This window comes from Scyliorhinus torazame, chromosome 5 (assembly GCF_047496885.1).
Source record: "Scyliorhinus torazame isolate Kashiwa2021f chromosome 5, sScyTor2.1, whole genome shotgun sequence".
In the NCBI taxonomy this organism is placed as follows: domain Eukaryota; kingdom Metazoa; phylum Chordata; class Chondrichthyes; order Carcharhiniformes; family Scyliorhinidae; genus Scyliorhinus; species Scyliorhinus torazame.
This window is the reverse complement of record NC_092711.1, coordinates 179,045,898-179,066,453: the sequence shown is the minus strand read 5'-3', so window position 1 is coordinate 179,066,453 and position 20,556 is coordinate 179,045,898. Positions and strand designations below refer to the sequence as shown.

The window sequence follows — 20,556 nt, the reverse complement described above, 5'->3', positions numbered from 1 at the left end:
ATTAACAAGGATCTGCGAGGAAAAATGGAAGACCTGGAAAACAGATCCAGGCGACAGAATTTGAGGATTGTAGGGCTGCCCGAAGGAGTTGAAGGACCGAGGCCGATTGAATATTTTGCCGCGATGCTGCCGAAACTATTGGGGGAGGGGGAGGATCCCTCCCGATATGAGCTGGATCGGGCTCATCAGTCGTGGAGGCCTATACCAAAGGCGAGTGAGCCACCAAGGGTAGTGACTCTGTGCTTCCGTAGGTACAGTGTGAAGGAGAAGGTGTACAACTCTTGGGTATCATGTACAGTACTCTTTCAGAGGCTGGATGGCGTTGTGTGTAGGGGGGGGGGGGGGGGGGAGTGAACTCTATAGGTCAATGGTGACCAAGGGCGGTCCCCGACTCCTTTTTCTTTTTCTCTTTTGTTTTTTGTTTCCACCGTGGGAGGGTTTGTTTTATTGGATTCATATATTGACAGGTGGGCCGTTGTTTGGGGTGGTGGGAGGATGGGATCGTTGGTATTGTTAAGGGGATTGATTTTGTATTTGTTACCGTTTACTGTTTGTGGGTGGGGTGTAAATTTTGAAGGAAAATGTGAAAATGGAGAATAAAAACATTTTTTTTAAAAAAACTTTGCAGATGTCACTTCCTATTAACTCCTAATTGGTTGCACAGCATCTCAGTCACTTGTGACAACATCCTTTTCTTTGAATCTTTTTGATCCCATCCTTAAAGTTACAAATCCAATGCACAGAGTGGACAGGGGGAGCCCTTCATCCTTCTCATTGCTTGCTCCAAAACCCAATTCAAATTGAATCCAATTTAAAGTCTCCACAAGAGAGACATACAAGATCCAAGCTGACAAGAAAATGCATTGCATCTCAATTTGGGTTTGATCTTAGCCAAAAGGCCAAGAAGTGGGGCGTCATTCTCCGACCCCCCGCTTGGCGGTTGGCGGGCCCCCTCGCTCGATTCTCCGGCCCAGATGGGCCGAAGTCCCGCCGATAAATTGCCTGTCCCGCCGGCGTGGATTAAACCACCTTTTGAACGGCGAGACAAGGCGGTGTGGGCGGGCTCCAGGGTCCTCTGGGGGCGCGGGGCGATCTGGCCCCGGGGGGTGCCCCCACGGTGGCCTGGCCCGCGATCGGGGCCCATCGATCCACGGGCGGGCCTGTGCCGTGGGGTCACTAATTCCCTTCCGCCTCCGCCACGGTCTCCACCATGGCGGAGGTGGAAGAGACTCCCTCCACTGCGCATGCGTGGGAAACTAAGCGGCCGCTGACGCTCCCGCGCATGCGCCGCCCGGAGATGTCATTTCCGCACCAGCTGGCGGGGCAACAAAGGCCGTTTCCGCCAGGTGGCGGGGCGGAAATTCCTCCGGCGTCGGCCTAGCCCCTCAATGTTGGGGCTCGGCCCCCAAAGATGCGGAGCATTCCGCACCTTTGGGGCGGCGCGATGCCCATCTGATTGGCGCCGTTTTGGGCGCCAGTTGGCGGACATTGCGCCGTTTCCGGAGAATTTCGCCCCTGATTGCTGTCCCCTGCTTTATATTAAGTTTACAGCTTTTGCACTGAGATAACAAGGCAACACAGGTAATTTGTGTGTCTACGTAGTTGTAATAGGAGGATGTCTGGTGTCACTTCATGATTGATATTCGTCAGGCTCATCATCCTAATGGTACCATAGAACCATAGAGTGCCACACGGTTCGGGAGATCATTCAGCCCGTCGAGGCTGCACCCATCCTCTAAAAGAGTACCCGACCTCTGCCCACCCTATCTTCATAACCCCACCTAACCTGCACATCTTTGGACATGAATGAGTAATTTTACACGGCCAATCCACCTAACCGGCACATCTTTGGACTGTGGGAGGGAATCGGAGCACCCGGAGGAAACCCACGCAGACACAGGGAGAAAGAGCAAACTCCACACAGTCACCCAATGCCAGAATTGAACTTGGGTCCCTGGTGCTGTAAAGCAGCAGTGCTAGCCACTGTGTCACTGTGCCGAGATGATGCATCTCAGGTGTTCTGTGTAACCTCTTCGTGACTGCTGATGCTTGAAGCAAGTTACTTAAACACAAATAACTGAAAGTACACGAAATACACAAACTTAAACTACATCAGCAATTACTATAAAACAGAAAATAAATCCATAAAGGTGATTGGTGTGCTGAAGTTCAAGTAACAAGATACACATTACAAAACAAAACATCATTTTCTATTCATAAATTACATGTTCACAGAAACTACATAACTACAACACCATTACAGAAACTGATCATAAAACCCACACCAATGCAGAAAATCGGTGTATACTTTGAAGGAAAGTGACTATTTCACTTTTAAGTTGAAAAATGAATATGATTTAAGACATAGCATTTCTCCAGCATTGACACAATTAAACTACAGGAAACATCACATTCCCTAATCCGATCGGGCGACTAATCTGGCGACTAGCTTTTCACAGTAACATCATTGCAGTGTTAATTTCAGCCTACTTGTGACAATAAATATTATGATCCTGCCATAAAATGTAACATAGATTCTCATTCAGCATTAGTGCTGTGATAAAACCATAACGTAACCCTGCTTTGGGCTCAGACAATGTGGCACAAGTCACTTGTCGAGGAGGAGTGCACCCGAAGACAGAGACTCACATAGCATGATACTATATTGAGTGAATTGATTGGGCAGCATGGTAGCACAGTGGTTAGCACTGTTGCTTCACAGCGCCAGGGTCACAGGTACGATTCCCGGCTTGGGTCACTGTCTGTGTGGAGTCTGCACGTTCTCCCGGTGTCTGCATGGGTTTCCTCCGGGTGCTCCGGTTTCCTCCCACAAGTCCCGAAAGGTAATCTGGACATTCTGAATTCTCCCTCTGTGTACCCGAACAGGCGCCGGAATGTGGCGACTAGGGGCTTTTCACAGTAACTTCATTGCAGTATTAACGTAAGCCTACTAGTGACAATAAAGATTATTATATTATTATGATGCACATTGACTCTGTGATAACTGAACCAAAACTATTAAAATGACTAAACATGGACTTTGCTACAATATTATGATCAATGTTACCTCGATGATTTATCACCACGTATTTGATCATTAATCCTGTCTCACTACACATTGAGGCCTCAGATAGACTGCTCCCTGGTTGGCTCCAGAAGGAACTGCTCTAAGAAATTCTCTCCAAAAACATTTATGAACCGATGTTCCAGGACATCTTTCCAATCTGATTCTCTCAATCAACATTTGATTAAAGTCACCCATGATTATTGTGGTACATTAATTACAAGCCTTACTTAATATTTCCTGTACACTCTACCTATAGTGTAACTACTGTTAGGAGGCTCATTAACTACTCCCAGAAGAGACATTGTATCTTTACTATTTCTTGTCTCGACACAAACTGATTCTACATCCTGTTCTTTCAGGCTAAGATGTTCTCTCAGTACCAAACTAATGTAATCCTTACTTAACAGGAGTGACCCCGTCACCTTTTATTAGCTTCCTGCATTCCGAATATAGGTCATCATTTAGAACCCAGCCTTGGGTCACATTTCAACCAAGTCTCTGTAATGTCTATCAGGGGACACACATTTATCTCTACCCGCGCTGACAATTAATCCCTTTGTTACAAATGCTTTCAGGGGTTCAATATTCCAATAAGGATTTCATGAGAAACCTCTTTACCGACCGAGTGGGTAGTGGATGCCTGGATCTCGCTGCCGGAGGTGGTGGAAGCAGGGACGATAGTGACGTTTAAGCGGCATCTTGACAAATACATGAATAGGGTGGGAATAGAGGGATATGGACCCCGGAAGTGTAGAAAATTTTAGTTTAGACGGGCAGCATGGTCGGCACAGGCTTGGAGGGCCGAAGGGCCTGTTCCTGTGCTGTACTTTTGTTTGTTCTTTGAGTGGATGAGAATCTGGAACTTGCTACGAGTGGTTGACCAACATGAATACGTTGAAGGGGACTTTCAGTTGCGGCTATGTCCAGGTAGGTCGCACGTTCAGCAGCTCCCGCCGGGAACGGATTTTTGGGCTCTTCAGAGGGGCCCAACGGCAATTGTTCGACGGCTCCCAAGTGTGGGAAGGTGACAGCAAAGTTCCCCCGACACTATATGGATTGGACCAGGAGTGGAACGGTTAAAAAAGTGATCCTGGTGCAGCGGAAAGTGCGGGGGAGGAAAAGCAAGATGGCGGCGGGAGGAGACCAAGCAGCATGGGCGCAGTGGTCGCAGGAGCAACAGGAGTTCCTTAAACGCTGCTTTGTGGAGCTGAGGACAGAAATGCTGGCGCCAATGAAGGCGGTGATTGAGAAGCTTGTGGAGACCCAGAAGGCCCAAGGGGCGGCGATCCGGGAGGTGCAGCAAAAAGCCTCAGAGAACATCCTTTCCCGCATGAGGGAAGGATGGGGCGGGGCCGGGGGGGGAAGGGTGGTGCTGGAGAGGAGCGCACACTGACTGCCAAGGGGTGGGGGGATTCTCACACTGGGGGGTCGATGGAATGGCGGGAGGCCAGGGTCAGCAGGAGTCAGCTGACTAACGGGAGTGTCATGGGGGGAGCAAAATGGCTAGATGAGGATCTAGCTGGGGGGGGGGGGGGGAGGGGGGGGGGACTGGGTTGCTGCTGCATTGGCCAAAGGGGAGCTGGAAGTAGGAGAGGTAGTCGGGGCGGGGGTCCACCGCCTGGGGGACTGGAGGGTGCGGGAGGCGCGGGCACGTGGCTGGCCTAGAAAAGGAGTAGCCCTCTGATCCGGCTGATTACTTGGAATGTGAGGGGCCTGAACGGACCGGTCAAGAGGGCCCGGGTGTTCGCGCACTTAAAGGGACTGAAGGCAGACGTGTCTCCTGGAGCATAACCACATCTGAAGGTGGCAGATCAGGTTAGGCTGAGAAAGGAATGGGTAGGGCAGGTCTTTCATTCAGGGCTGGATGCGAAGAACAGAGGGGTTGCAATACTGGTGGGGAAGCGGGTGTCGTTTGAGGCACTGAATATTGTAGCGGATAATGGAGGTCGATATGTGATGGTGAGTGGTACTGGTGAACGTATATACCCTGAATTGGGATGCCGGATTTATGAAACGCATGCTGGGTCGGATTCCGGATCTGGAGGTAGGAAGCTTGATAATGGGGGGGGGGGGGACTTCAACACGGTGCTGGACCCATCACTGGACCGTTCTAGGTCCAGGATGGGTAAGAGGCCGGCTGCGGCCAAGGTGCTCAGGGGGTTTATGAACCAGATGGGGGGAGTGGACCCTTGGAGGTTTGCCAGGCCGCAGGCCAGGGCATTTTCCTTCTTTTCCCACATCCATAGAGCCTACTCCCGTTTAGATTTTTTCACTTTGAGTAGGGCGCTAATCCCGAAAGTGGAGGAAACGGAATATTTGGCCATAGCCATCTCAGACCACACCCCACATTGGGTGGAGTTGGGGAAGGAGAGGGACCAGCGCCCGCTGTGGCGCCTCGATGTGAGACTGTTGGCGGGTGAGGGGGTGTGCGGGCAGGTGCGGGGGTGTATTGAAAGATACTTGGAGGCCAATGACAACGGGGAGGTGCAGGTGGAGGTCGTCCGGGAAGCGTTGAAGGCGGTGGTCAGGGGAGCGTTAATCTCCATTAGGGCCCACAGGGAGAAGAGAGAGAGGGAGAGGTTGGTGGGGGAGATTTTAAGGGTGGACAGGAGTTATGCAGAGGCCCCCGAGGAGGGGCTACTTAGGGAGCGACGGAACCTCCAGATGGAATTCGACCTGATGACCACGGGGAAAGCAGAGGCACAGTGGAGGAAAGCGCAAGGGGCGGCGTATAAGTATGGGGAGACGGCAAGTCGGATGCTGGCACATCATCTTCGTAAGTGGGAGGCAGCGAGGGAGATTGGTGGAGTTAGGGATAGAGAGGGGAATACGGTGCGGAGTGCACTGTGAATAAACAAGGTATTTAGGGACTTCTATGGGGATCTGTACAGGTCTGAGACCCCAGCGGGGGAGGAGGGGATGCGACGATTCCTAGATCAGTTGAGGTTCCCGAGGGTGGAGGAGGAGCAGGTGGCTGGTTTGGGGGCGTCGATTGGGCTGGAGGAGCTGGTTAAAGGATTGGGGAACATGCAGGTGGGGAAGGCCCCGGGGCCGGATGGGTTCCCGGTTGAATTCTACAGGAAATATGTGGACCTTCTGGGCCCGTTGCTAGTGAGGACTTTTAATAAGGCGAGGGAGGAGGCTACCTTGCCACCGACAATGTCCAGGGCGCTGATTTCTTTGATCCTGAAGCGGGACAAGGATCCATTGCAATGTGGGTCGTATAGACCGATCTCGCTCCTCAATGTTGACGCTAAGTTGCTGGCGAAGGTGCTGGCTGCGAGAATTGAGGACTGTGTCCCGGGGGTGATTCATGAGGACCAGACAAGATTTGTGAGGGGTAGGCAGCTAAATACAAATGTGCGGAGGCTCCTCAATGTGATTATGATGCCCTCGGTGGAGGGAGAAGCGGAGGTAGTGGCAGCTATGGACGCGGAGAAGGCCTACGATCGGGTGGAGTGGGAGTATCTTTGGGAAGTGTTGCGGAGGTTTGGGTTCGGGGAGGGGTTCATCAGTTGGGTCAGACTGCTATATAGAGCCCCGGTGGCGAGTATGGCTACGAACCGGTGGAGGTCGGAGTACTTTCAGCTGTACCGGGGACGAGGCAGGGGTGCCCCTTATCCCCCTTGTTGTTTGCACAGGCAATTGAGCCGCTGGCCATGGCACTGAGGGAGTCCAGGAAATGGAGGGGATTGGTTCGGGGGGATGGGGGGGGAAGAGAGGAACACCGGGTGTCGTTGTATGTCGATGACCTGTTGTATGTTGCGGATCCAGTGGAGGGGATGGCGAGGTCATGCGGATCCTTAGGGAGTTTGGGGACTATTCAGGGTATAAACTCAACATAGGGAAGGGTGAGCTCTTTGTGGTGCATTCAGGGGACCAGGTAAGGGAGATAGACGAGTTACCGCTGAAGAGGGTGGAAAGGAGCTTTCGGTACCTGGGGATCCAAGTAGCTAGGTGTTGGGGGGCCCTGCACAAGCTCAATTTGATGCGGTTGGTGGAGCAGATGGAGGAGGATTTTAAAAGATGTGATATGCTGCCACTCTCACTAGCGGGTAGGTGCAGTCGGTCAAAATGACGGTCCTTCCGAGGTTTCTCTTTGTGTTCCAGTGCCTTCCCATTTTGATCCCCAAGGCCTTTTTCAAACGGGTAAGCAGGAGCATCATGGGATTTGATTGGTGAATAAGACCCCGAGGATGAAGAGGGTGTTTCTGGAGCGTAGCAGGGACAGGGGGGTGCTGGCGCTGCCGAATTTGTGTGGCTATTATTGGGCAGCCAATGTGGCGATGATCCGTAAGTGGGTAATGGAGGGAGAGGGGGCGGCGTGGAAGAGGCAAGAGATGGCGGCGTGGAAGAGGCTAGAGATGGCGTCCTGTGTGGGCACGAGCCTGAGGGCTCTGGTGATGGCACCGCTGCCGCTCTCGCCGACAAGGTACACCACGAGTCTGGTGGTGGCAGCGACGCTGAAGATCTGGGGGCAGTGGAGGCGACACAGGGGCGAGGTTGGGGGCCTCGGTTTGGTCCCCGATTTGGGAGAACCATCGGTTCGTCCCGGGAAGGATGGATGGGGGGTTTCGGAGCTGGCATCGGGCAGGGATTAGAAGAATGGGGGACCTGTTCATTGATGGGACGTTTGCGAGCCTAGGGGCGCTGGAGGAGAAGTTTGGGCTACCCCGGGAAACGCTTTCAGGTACATGCAAGTGAGGGCGTTTGTGAGGCGGCAGGTGAGGGAATTCCCGCTGCTTCCGGCACGTGGGATTCAGGACAGAGTGATTTCGGGTGTATGGGTTGGAGAAGGCAAGATTTTGCCGATTTACCAGGAGCTGTAGGAAGAGGAGGAGGCCTCGGTGGAGGAGTTAAAGGGCAAGTGGGAGGAGGAGCTTGGGGAGGAGGTAGATGAGAGTCTGTGGGCTGATGCCCTGAGTAGGGTTAATTCTTCCTCCTCTTGCGCCAGGCTCAGCCTAATACAGTTCAAAGTTACTCACAGAGCGCATATGACAGGGGCGAGGTTGAGTAGGTTCTTTGGGGTGGAGGACAGATGTGGGAGGTGCTCGGGGAGCCCGGCAAATCACGTCCATATGTTCTGGTCGTACCCGGCGCTGGATGGGTTTTGGAGGGGTTTTGCGATGACTATGTCCAAGGTGGTGAGCGCCCGGATCAAGCCGAGCTGGGGATTAGCATTATTTGGGGTATCGGACGAGCTGGGCGTGCAGGAGGCGAAAGAAGCCGGTATTCTGGCCTTTGCATCCCTGGTAGCCCAGCGGAGGATTTTGCTACTATGGAAGGATGCGAAGCCCCCTTGTGTGAAAGCTTGGATCAATGACATGGCAGGGTTCATCAAGCTGAAGAGGATAAAGTTTGCCTTGCGAGGGTCTGTGCAGGGGTTCCTCAGGCGGTGGCAACCGTTCCTAAACTATCTTGCGGAGCGTTAGGAGGTCAGCAGCTCAGGAGTGGGGGGAGGGAGGGGGGGTTTCTCTTGGGGTGGGGTTTGGGTTAAGGTGGGGGTTTTTCCCTATTTGTGCTTTTTACTGTTATATGGGGGGTTACTGTATATGGGGGAAATCCAATGTATAATTTCTACTTGTTGTGTTCTTGTTTCTTTCTTCTTGTTGGGGGGGGGTTTGTTGAAAAACTTGAATATATATATTTTTTTAAATGAATACATTGAAGGGGAAGCGAGATACATACATGAGGGAGAAAGGAATAGAAGGAGATGCTGATGGGGGGAGATGAAGAGGGCTGGGTGGAGGCTCATGTGGAGCATCAATACTGACAGAGACCAATTGAGCCGACTGGCCTGGCCCTGTGCTGTAGACTCAATGGAACAGAGACAAATGTATTTATTTTAGATCTACCTGTAATGGGGGAAAAACACTATTTACTATCCAGGATAAAATAAATGTCCTTGATCAGCTTTTGTGGATCATTTCAGTGGAAATGTGCTCTCCCAGGCTCAAAGAGCATCAGCCCACTGGAAGCTAAGTCATGAGACCGGTCAAGATATACCCATTGTACAGAACCTTGGTTAGACCACAGCTGGAGTACTGTGTGCAGTTTTATTCCCCGCACCTTCAGAAGATATCATTGTCACAGAGGGAATGCAACAAAGGTTCACCAGGCTTCTTCCGGGGATGGCAGGACTGTCCTATGAAGAAAGAGATTGGGGAAACTGGGCCTGTATTTTCTAGAGTTACGAATAATGAGACGCGAGATCTCATTGAAACTTATAAAATCCTTAAAGGAATAGACAGGGGAGATGCAAGTGAGACGTTTGCCCTGGTTGGAGAGTCTGGGACCAGGGGACACAATTTTAAAATAAGGGGGAAGCCACTTGGGTCCGGTCTCGGAGGAATACAAAAGACATTTCTTTACTCAGAGGGTTGTGAATCTTTGGAATTCTCTACCCCAGAGGGCTGTGGAAGCTCAGTCACTGAGTGTGTTTAAAGCAGAGACTGACAGATTTCTAAACACCAATAACACAAAGGGATATGGGGACAGTGTGGGGGAAAAGGCATTGAAGAGGATGATCTGTCATCATCGTATTGAATGACAGAACAGGCTCGACGAGCTGAATGGCCAACTCCTGTCCCAAGTTCCAATGATACAAAGGTAGGTCGGAAAGTAAATTGTGAAGCGGGCATAAGGAGACGACAAAGGGATATAGATAGGTTAAGTGAGTGGGAAAAGATCTGGGAGATGCAGAATAATGTGGGGAAATGAGAACTTGGCCATTGTGGCAGGAGGAATAAAAACAAAGATTGCAGAGCTCTGAGACTCAGAGGGATCTGGGTGTCCAAGAGCATGAATCACAAAGGCGAGTATACAGGTACAGCAAGTAATTAGGAAAGCTAATAGAATGTTATTGTTTATTGTGAGGAGAATTGAATACAAAAGTAGGGAGGTTACGCTTCAGTTACACAGGACATTGGTGAGACCACATCTGGAGCACGGTGTACAGTATTGCTCTCATTTAAGGGATGATGTCAATGTGTTGGAAGCAGTTCAGAGAAGGTTTACTGGACTCATACCTGGAATTGGAGGCTGGTCTTATGAGGAATGATTGGACAGGCTGGGCTTGTGTCCGATGGAGTTTAGGTGACTTGATTGAACCGTATAAAATCCCGAGGGACCTTGACAGGGTGGATGTGGAAAGGATGTTTCCTCTTTTGGGAGAATCTAGAAATTGGAGTCACTTTAAAAGTAATAACTTGCCCATTTACGGCAGAGGAGAACCTTTTCTCTCAGAGGGTTGAGAGTCTTTGGAACTCTCTTCCTCAAAGGGCAGTGGAAGCATAATATTTGAAGGCAGAGCTGGATAGATTCTTGATGAGCAAGGGGGTGAAAGGTTATTGTTGGGTCAGCGGGAATGTGGAGTTGAGGTTTCGATCAGATCAGCCAGGATGTAATGAATGGTGGAGCAGGCTCGAGGGGCCAAGTGGCCTACTCCTGCTCCTAATTCGTATGTTATCACATCCTTTATAATAGATTGTATCTGACCAATTTCAGGCTAATGGGTCTGTGGTTCCCAGTTTTCTCTCTCCCTCCTTAAATATTGGGGTTACATTTAACACCTTCCAATCTGCAGGAATCATTCCAGAATCTATAGAATTGTGAAAGATGATCACCAATGTATCCACTATCTCTCCAGCCGCCTCTTTCAACACTCTGGGATGTAGAGCAGCAGCTTTTGGGGATTTAATAACTTCCAACCACATCAATTTCTCCAGTGCTACTTTTTCACTAATACTAATCTCTTTCAGTTCCTCGTGCTCACTGGCCTCTTGGTTCTCTCGTGTTTTGGGGACAATTTCTGTATCTTCCTCCGTGAAGACAAACACACATTGTTTAGTTTCTCTGCCATTTCCTTATTCCCCACTATAAACTCTCCTGTCTCTGCCTGGAATGGACCCACATTGGTCTTTACTAATCTTTTCCTTTTCACATTCTGATAGGAGCTTTTCCAGTCAGTTTTTATGTTTCTCGCCAGTTTGCTCTCATATTCTATTTTCTCTTTATCAGTTTCTTGGTCCACCTTTGCTGAATTCTGAAACATGCTGCAGTCCTCAGCTTACTGCTATTTTTGCCATGTTATGAGCCTCTTCCCTTGATCTAATGGAATCTTTAAACCTGTTGGCCATGGTTGCATCATTTTCCTGTTGGATTTTTGTTCCTTAAAGGAATTTATATTTTATGTAAATATGTAAGAATTCTTTAACTGTTCGTGATTCGTCTATTGTCATACGTTTTATTGTAAGTTCCCAATCTACCACAGACAACGTGCCCCTCATACCATGAATTTCCTTATGTGAGAAACCCTCAGATAAATTAAACAGAAGAGCCATGCAACTACCATAGCCCATCTTCATGGCAACCTGGCATGTTTTGGAGGGTTCCAAACAGAAATGGGAACTAAATATCTTCTAACTTCCAAACACCCTCTGTGATCCTTGTGAAATTTGAAACCTTGTATTTGCAAGAAGGCTCAAACAGCATCAGCCCACTGGAGGCAAAGTCATGAGACTGGCCAGTCCAGCAGAAAGAAATCCTCCGACCCTCCCCATTGTCAGAATGAATAAAATGCCGTCCTGGATTTAATTGAGAGCAAAACCAATAACCGCAGAATCCAGCCCTTGGAATTACTTATGAACCTGTTGGTGTCTCAGCAGCTGCGATGAATCACAAAATCCCTTCCCACATTATGGCTTCTCCTCAGTGTGCACTCGCTGATGCTTCCGCAGCATGGATACATTTCTGAATAACTTCCCACATTGGGAGCAGGTGGACGGCTTCTCCTTAGTGTGAACTCGCTGATGTGTCCGTAGGTTGGATGATTGACTGAATCGCTTCCCGCACTGAGAGCAGGTGAAGGGCTTCTCCTCAGTGTGAACTCGCTGGTGTGACTTTAGGTTGGATAACTGAGTGAATCCCTTCCCACACTGAGGGCAGGTGAACGGCTTCTCCCCAGTGTGAACTCGCTGATGTCTCTGCAGGTTGGGTAAGCAAGTGAATCCCTTCTCACACTGAGAGCAGATGAATGGCCTCTCCCCAGTGTGAACTCGCTGGTGTGACTGCAGGCTGGGTAACTGAGTGAATCCCTTGTCACACTGAGAGCAAGTGAACGGCTTCTCCCCAGTGTGAACGCGTCGATGTCTCTGCAGGGTGGATGACTGTCTGAATCCCTTCCCACACTGAGAGCAGGTGAATGGCTTGTCGCCAGTGTGAACTCGCTGGTGTGCCCGCAGCTGGGATAACTGACTGAATCCCTTCTCACACTGAGAGCAGGTGAACGGCCTCTCCCCAGTGTGAACTCGCTGGTGTGCCTGCAGGTTGGATAAGCAAGTGAATCCCTTCTCACACACAGAGCAGATGAACGGCCTCTCCCCAGTGTGACTGCGCTGATGAGCTTCCAGCACAGATGGGGCCCTGAATCCCTTCCCACAGTCCCCACATTTCCACGATTTCTCCATGTTTTGGGTCTCCTCGTGTCTCTCCAGGTCGGACAATCAGTTGAAGCCTCGTCCACACACAGAACACGTGTACGGACTCTCCCCGCTGTGAATGGTGTGATGTTTTTTCAGGCTGTGTAACTGGTTAAAGCTCTATCCACAGTCAGTGCTCTGGAACACTCTCACTCGGGTGTGTGTGTCTCGGGGCTTTTCCAGTCACATTGATGGTTAAAATCTTTTGAAGCTGACAGATCCGGCAAACATTTCTTCTAGATTCAAAGGCCGATGATATTCGGGTCCGAGAGACTCAGTCAAAGTGATACATGACATTGGAGATTTCTGTCTGTAATTCCTCCTCTTCTAATATCCTGGAAAAACAATTTGAATCATCAGTCAGTCCAGGATAGAAATTCAGAACAGACAATTCTAGTTTCTCTGGATCATTCTTTCCTCTCTCATTCCCCAAAAGCTGCAAATCTCCATCCCACACACTCTCCCTCCATTCTCACTCTGCTGCATCTAATATTCACCCTCCCAATTCTCCTGAAGGTGCTGATTCGGGCTGATTGACGGATCCCTGCTCACTGCTTCCTGTCCTGGACACAGAGACCACAACAAAGCTGCTGCAGCCATCCATTCGGCCCATCGAGCCTGCTCAACTATTCAATGGGATCATTGACCGATCTACCTCAGCACCATTTTCCGACACTGTCCCCTATATTCCTCGGTATCTTCAATATCTAGAAACAGATTATGTTTTTTTTTTTTAATTTAGAGTACCCAATAATTTTTTTTTCCCCCAATTAAGGGCAATTTAGCGTGACCAAACCACCTACCCTGCACATCTTTGGGTTGTGGGGTCGAAACCCACGCAAATGCGGGGACAATGTGCAAACTCCACACGGACAGTGGCCCAGAGCCGGGATCGAACCTGGGACCTCGCCGCCGTGAGGCAGCAGTGCTATCCACTGCGCCACTGTGCTGTCACGAAACCTATTATGGTGACTATAATGGATGTGTCGACTAGATTCCTGGAGGCAATTCCATTAAGAAACATTACATCTAAGCGGGTTGGAGGAGCTAACCACATTTTTTACTAGGCATGGACTACCAAAAGAAATTCAAGAAGAACAGGGATCCAGTTTTTCTGTCAAAGTTATTCAAGGAAGCTATGGATAGATTAGGAGCAAAGCAATTTAACTCAATGGCTCATCATCCTAAATTACAAGGGGCATTTGAAAGATGGCTCAAACTCTAAAGACCATGTTGAGGGCTTGTAGTCAGGATTATCCAGAGGATTGGGGTGAACGAATCCCATTTGTCCTATTTGCAATTAGGGATGCGCCTAATGAACCAGCTAAATTCAGTCCATTCAAATTGCTTTTGGTCATGAGGTGATGTGAGGTGAAAGGACCACTTAAATTGATCAGAGAATAATAACAATAATAGTAATCGCTTATTGTCACAAGTAGGCTTCAATTAAGTTACTGTGAAAAGCCCCTAGTCGCCACATTCCAGCGCCTGTTCGGCGAGGCCGTTACGGGAATTGAACCCGCGCTGCTGGCCTCGTTCTACCTTACAAGCCAGCTGTTTAGCCCACTGTGCTAAACCAGCCGAGCCAGCTGTCAGAGACGACGTTGTTGGACTGTGTGTCAAACTTTAGGGAGAAATTAACTGGGGCCGGTGTGTTTGTCAGAAAACATTTTGAATTGTCACAACAGGTGATGGAAGAAAAGAGGACGATAAGAAATCAAAAATTTGTAATTGTGTGCGTGGGGAGAAGGTTTGTTACCACTGATAGGGGAGCCATTGAAAGCAAGATTTAGTAGGCCTTATCAGATTGAAAGGAAACTGAATGAGGTGAATTCAGACAGAAGGAAAACTCATTGTGTCAGGTTAATATGCTCAAAAGGTATTTTGACAGAGAAGGAAGAAGTGTTAGTCATTGCAACTCAAGGGGAAGAAATAAATCCAGATAATTCTGCGTTTGACATTCCTCAAATTAAATTGGACAATGAGGAAGCATTCAAAAATGGGGATAAATTATTGAGAAAATGCTGGAAAATCTCAGCAGGTCTGGCAGCATCTGTAGGGAGAGAAAAGAGCCAACGAAGAACAAAGAAAAGTATCTGCGGTGTGACCAACTCGCTAAACGTGCTATCCACGACTCCCTCAGCATCATGGATGCTCCAAAGTGAGTCCATCCGCAGCTCCAGAGCCGTCAAGCGGTCTAACAGGAGCTGCAGCTGGACACACTTTTTGCACTTAAAGGAGCCTGGGACAGTGGACGTGTCCCTGAACTCCCAAAGAACAAAGAATAAAGAAAAGTACAGCACAGGAACAGGCCCTCCAAACCTGAACCGACCATGCTGTCCATCTAAACTAAAATCTTCTACACTTCTGGGGTCCGTATCCCTCTATTCCCATCCTATTCATGTATTTGTCAAGATGCCCCTTAAACGTCACTATCGTCCCTGCTTCCACCACCTCCTCCGGCAGCGAGTTCCAGGCACCCACTACCCTCTGTGTAAAAACTTACCTCGTACATCTCCTCTAAACCTTGCCCCTCGCACCTTAAACCTATGCCCCCTAGTAATTGACCCCTCTACCCTGCGAAAAAGCTCTGACTATCCAACGTTTCAGGTCCAGATGAACCTTTGTCAAAGCTATGACAAATGAAATGAAATGAAAATCGCTTGTCACAAGTAGGCTTCAAATGAAGTTACTGTGAAAAGCCCCTAGTCGCCACATTCCGGCGCCTGTTCGGGGAGGCTGGTACAGGAATTGAACTGTGCTGCTGGCCTGCCTTGGTCTGCTTTAAAAGCCAGCCCTTTAGCCCTGTGCTAAACCAGCCCCTACTAAAGGATCATCTGGGCTCGAAACATTAGCTCTTTTCTCTCCCTGCAGATGCTGAGATTTTCCAGCAATTTCTTTTTGGTTTCAGAGTCCAGTACCCGCAGTACTTTGCTTCAATCCAATGAAAAATAGAACTTGACAAAGTGAATGGAGAGCTGAATGCTAGGAAGCACGGAAGAGAAAGCTAGTCTGGAAAGGCAGATTCAGACGAAAGCTGAGATCCAGCATCAGATTACACAGGAACTCCAGCATACCAGCAATCATCCGCATGAGATCAGAGAGGAGTGACAACATCTACAAATAGGGAGAGAGATACTCACAAGACAGTTTTTAAATATTTGTTCATGGGGTGTGGGTATCGCAGGCTTTGTCAGCATTTATTGCCCATCCCTAATTGCCCTTGAGGGGCAGTTAAGAGTCAACCATATTGTTGTGGGTCTGGAGTCACATATAGGACAGACCAGGTAAGGATGGCAGATTTCCTTCCCTAAAGGACATTAGTGAACCAGTTGAAGTGAAAGGAACTGCAGGAACTCTGGAGCTCCAAGAGCAGTCAAATTCCTGTCATAATGGTGGCACAGGAAGTGATGTCACTCAAATCTGGTCCGGAAGAACAGATGAATGACTGAAGCTGTCTCACTGTTTGACAGAGAGCATCGTCTGTGGTGGAATCGGAGATTGAAGAACTGGGTACTGCGTGGGTCTCATCGCCACAATACAAAATGGACAGGGTAAGTGGATTGGCCACGCTAAATATTGCCCCTTAATTAAATTTTTTTTTAAAAATTACAACATATTTGGCATCATAATCCACCCGGAAGAGCCTGATCGGTGTAGTTAAAAAAAACACGAAATTTCTAACCTTGGCCACTTTGTCAGTGGTACAGGCCTTCGAAATCTTCTCCCAGTGGTTAAGTGAGACCGCGTCGACTCTACAAAACATACCTTCCTATGTCACTATAATGGCGAGTCTGACCACTGACTCACTTGTGGTGCTTCGAGATCGGACATGGCAAATGAAGAACTCATCAAGGTTAACTATATGGCTGAAGTAATTAAAAGAACTCAACACCAAATAGTCAAAGGAGAACTTCCAGATCCCCTTGTTTCCGCCATATTTAAATACTTCTCTCCTGTTCAGCAGATAAAGGCACTGCAGAAATCCATTTCTAGGTTCATGTTACTCAAGAGTGAGCGGAATTGAACAACGCAAACCTGACAGAGTTGATACTCTGTGGTGGTTCAAATATAGAGTATGGAGAATTTATTTAATGGCGTCCATGTCTAATACACAACCAGACCAATGTATTTCCGTCTTCATAACCGTGCCCAGCTCGGGAAATTGGTCTCCATATTCCCGGGAAATCACGTTCCATCCACCATTCGGATTTCCAAACTGACCGTTCTCCTAACACCCATGTATCACACTCACCTTACAGTCACCTTCACTAACTATGAAGTGGCTGAGCACATCAGACATGCCAAACATTTATTATCCCAAGCTCAGTTCGTCGATCCTGCCTGTGCCCTGGACTGGATATGCGCCCTTGGTTTTGCTGTTCAAGGTGTTTTTCCCGCAATGGGTTCCATTTTTCGAGGAATTCCGCACACCGCTATTGATGTTATTCCCGATTTTACAGAAGTCTTCAGATCTTTTATGATTTTTCTACGTTACGCACTACCTATCGGTGGAACGGTTTGTTTGCGTTATTAAAAATAAAAAAATTCCAATTAAGGGGCAATTTAACATGGCCAATCCACCTACCCGGCACATCTTTCGGGTTGTGGGGGGTGCGACCCACGCAGACACAGGGAAGTTGGTTTAAATTGACTCATTTCCTGTCATGGCTCTCACATTCTCCCCGTTTCTACGTGGGTCTTACTCTCACAACCCAAAGATGTGCAGGTTGGGTGGATTGGCCACGCTGAATTGCCCCTTAATTGGAACAAAATAATTGGGTACTCTAAATTTATTTATTTTTAAATTTTAAATTTGTTTTTAAAGATTTAGCAGCCCCTACGGCACATGACATCTTCATAATGACGCCTCATCAACAAGCAGATAATAATAATAATCGCTTATTGTCACGAGTAGGCTTCAATGAACTTATTGTGAACAGCTCCTAGCCGCCAAATTCCGGCGCCTGTTCGGGGAGGCTGGTACGGGAATTGAATCTGCGCTGCTAGCATTGTTCTGTATTACAAGCCAGCGATTTAGCCCACTGTGCTAAACCAGCCCTAATAGGAATCCCTACAGGAATATTGATCTGCACTTCAATGGCAATTGCCATGTATCCACGCTGCCATCAACGAGGCCTCTTTCGATCTATTTTTACTGTACTTAGGAGACACGGCAACCCTTTTGAGGTCTACAGGCTGCGCACATCATACTCTCTGCCTACACCGTCATGGTATGGTCCCTAACAGGACTCGGGAACTGTCAGGGTTACCTCCTCCCTAATCTGAGTCTGAGCAATTACACTTGGCGACCACGTCATTTCACAGCCACGGTGTCCCCAACCTTCACCGATCTCTTGATTCATCAACATCTCTTAGGGCTTCTCCCTCGAAAGTCACCTCCGGTTATCGCTCCTTCATGCCTCCATAGCGATAAGATTGGTCTCATACTGGGACCACTGTCTTCAACTTCCTCATTCCCTTGTCTGGAGATGATGTCTGATGTGGAAAGTGAGCCGGCTGCTCGTTCATCGCCTCCACCCTTATCTGTCTTGAATTACAGCACAGAAGATGATCTTGGACAGTTGGATGTTTCAGTGAGGATTGGCGCACGCGTCCCGAGGTACCTTCGGAATTCTCTCCTCTTATGTACGCGGATGCCATGGCGAACATCAACGATGTTGGAATTCCCAACCTTTATCGAGGGGGTCTGCCACTGACGTCGAAGAAAACCTCAATGCTATCCTCACATGTCCCACGTAAACTGACAAATAACCACAAAGCCCGGAAAATCTTACTGATCCGATTGCTTAGAAATTGAGACTACCCCAAACAGAAATTCAGGCCCATCCTTAACAATGACCCTCTAACAGGCAAGATGATAGAAATATCTTGAACTCAGTACAGATACCAAGATTGATGGTACAATCTATTATTATGTTCTCTCCATGTGATAAAACAGTTCATCACAACCTCATCGGAAAGATGGAGAACGCTCTGTCCCTGTATCAACCAAGCTCACCTCTGGCAAGATATTGCTCAAGAACATCGACAGACGAAGTGTTCGGAAACAATCAGACCCCCTTTTGGTTCTATCATCATCCAGGTATCACAAAGTCCAACATTATTGGAACCAACAGTCCTTAACTGACTATCTGTTCCCATTAATAATGAGGAACAGTTATTATTCCTACGGTTCGTTTAATCAAAGGGAGCCCGGAAACCTCGACCCTCTCACCAGGAATTGAAACAACCTATTACCAATACCACAAATATGAATTTTAGGAACAAAAAAGTCTGAATCTTATTTTAGGAAAATTATGAAGAAAGATTTGTCCTCACTTTCAAAGGGAGGACTGCATTACAAAGCTACAAAACTGTCAAGATCGAATTAAGATCAGGATACTTTGAGGTATGTACAATCCAAGCCGCAGTGTACAAACATAATATGTTAATTAATGACCAGGAAACTTCCTTGCTGTTGTATGTAACAATACTGTACATTCTCTTCAGAAGACCAAATGTTTAATCAGTCACCAAGAGAATGGCCAGAAAGAAATAAAGCCATTCCTGTGTTGCATGCTGCAATTTAAAGGTGATCATTGTGATAGAGAACTCTCGAGATTGAAGTCTCTCTTCTATTCCCGTTCCCCGAGAAAAGGATAAAGTGAATCCCTGGATTCCCCTGAGTTCCAGAACTCAGACAATCTGGCTAACCTATGAGAATTGGTCGTGGGTGACCATCAAGTTCAACATTGGAGCTTGGTTGAAGGCTGGATATCGACAGAGCTCCACAGGAAATCCCGCAGACAACCTGAATGGGCTTATGTTCGAGAATATCTGTAATAATCCACAGGAGGCAGGGCTACCGTCACTACACCAGTATATATTTGCAATCACTATATACAAGAGCAGCTCCCAAACAGTGCTGCGAGCATTCCAGTCAACTTAAGACTGCCTCACAAAGCCAACACAGGTGCTTATATGGGCCCCCGAAATGAGCTCTCATTGAGGGAGCTCATACTCCAATTGGCCAACCAATAATGCCAATTGGAGGTCATTACAATATCACACCCCAGAATTAACTCAATGTACTCAAGACGAGACTCATGTCTGACTTTCCTGGAAGGGAAACGGTTGTATTTTATCCTCCAATTGGGCAGCACGGGTAGCACAAGTGGATAGCACTGTGGCTTCACAGCGCCAGGGTGCCAGGTTCGATTCCCGGCTTGGGTCACTGTCTGTGCGGAGTCTGCACGTCCTCCCTGTGTCTGCGCGGGTTACCTCCGGGTGCTCAGGTTCCCTCCCACTGTCCCAAGACGTGCAGGTTAGGTGGATTGGCCATGCTAAATTGCCCTTGGTGTCCAAAAGCATTCGGAGGAGTTACAGTGATGGGGTGGAAGTGAGGGCTTAAGTGGGTCGGTGCAGACTCGATGGGCCGAATGGCCTCCTTCTGCACTGTATGTTCTATAATTCCAGAAAACGTACCATATGCATATCAGGAGGGAGTGCAAACCAAATCCAATCTAGCTCAGTATCCCAATAATTCGAATCAGCCAATAGGATTCCACTCTGCTCCGCGGTGATGTCTCCGGGTTCCAGTGCGCAGGCCCGGCGCGCGGATTGTTCCCCCTGCACCTCCTCGAGACAAGGTTTCTGGGCAACAGGCTGACGGCTCCGGCAGAGCCAGAAGCCGCTCAGTGATGACGCCCTCCTCCCCCTCCCCCCGGCCCGGGACCGCGCATGTCCAAAGGAGTGGGGGAAGCTGCGCATGTGCGGTGGCGTGCCCACCCTCTGACCTTTCATCTGAGGTGACCAACGGGAACAGTTGAAGTACCGGAAGGACTCTGGTCCTCCAGCCAATCAGAGCGCGGGCTTGTTATGAATGGGGATTGAGCTTCACTCAGACTGAAACCTCCTCCTGTCTCCAACATCTGGGAGTGAAACACTTTCTTTTCTCCCTCTTTCCATTTCTTTTCTCATTCTCACCTTCAATTGGTCACTTGCAGC

At 48.6% G+C, this 20,556-nt stretch overlaps 1 protein-coding gene across 2 annotated transcripts; it reads right to left on the bottom strand.

Annotated features, from left to right (window-relative positions):
* Positions 1-2,188: 2,188 nt before the first annotated feature.
* LOC140422536 (uncharacterized) lies at positions 2,189-20,258 on the bottom strand. Of its 2 annotated transcripts, XM_072507560.1 has the most exons (3): positions 20,035-20,258; positions 11,716-12,881; positions 2,189-2,950 (listed from the first exon to the last, which is right to left on the bottom strand). In XM_072507560.1, exon 2 carries the CDS (start codon positions 12,532-12,534, stop codon positions 11,764-11,766), a length of 771 nt encoding a protein of 256 aa, XP_072363661.1. In that variant the 5' UTR covers positions 12,535-12,881; positions 20,035-20,258; the 3' UTR covers positions 2,189-2,950; positions 11,716-11,763. The 2 variants fall into 2 exon arrangements, with proteins under 2 accessions (XP_072363661.1, XP_072363660.1); XM_072507559.1 differs by lacking the exon at positions 2,189-2,950 and having other exon boundaries at positions 11,293-12,881.
* Between the last annotated feature and the right edge of the window lie 298 nt (positions 20,259-20,556).

Excerpts from the sequence above, each read along its gene's own strand:
- LOC140422536 (XM_072507560.1), bottom strand. The coding sequence starts at position 12,534 with ATGGAGAAATCGTGGAAATGTGGGGACTGTGGGAAGGGATTCAGGGCC.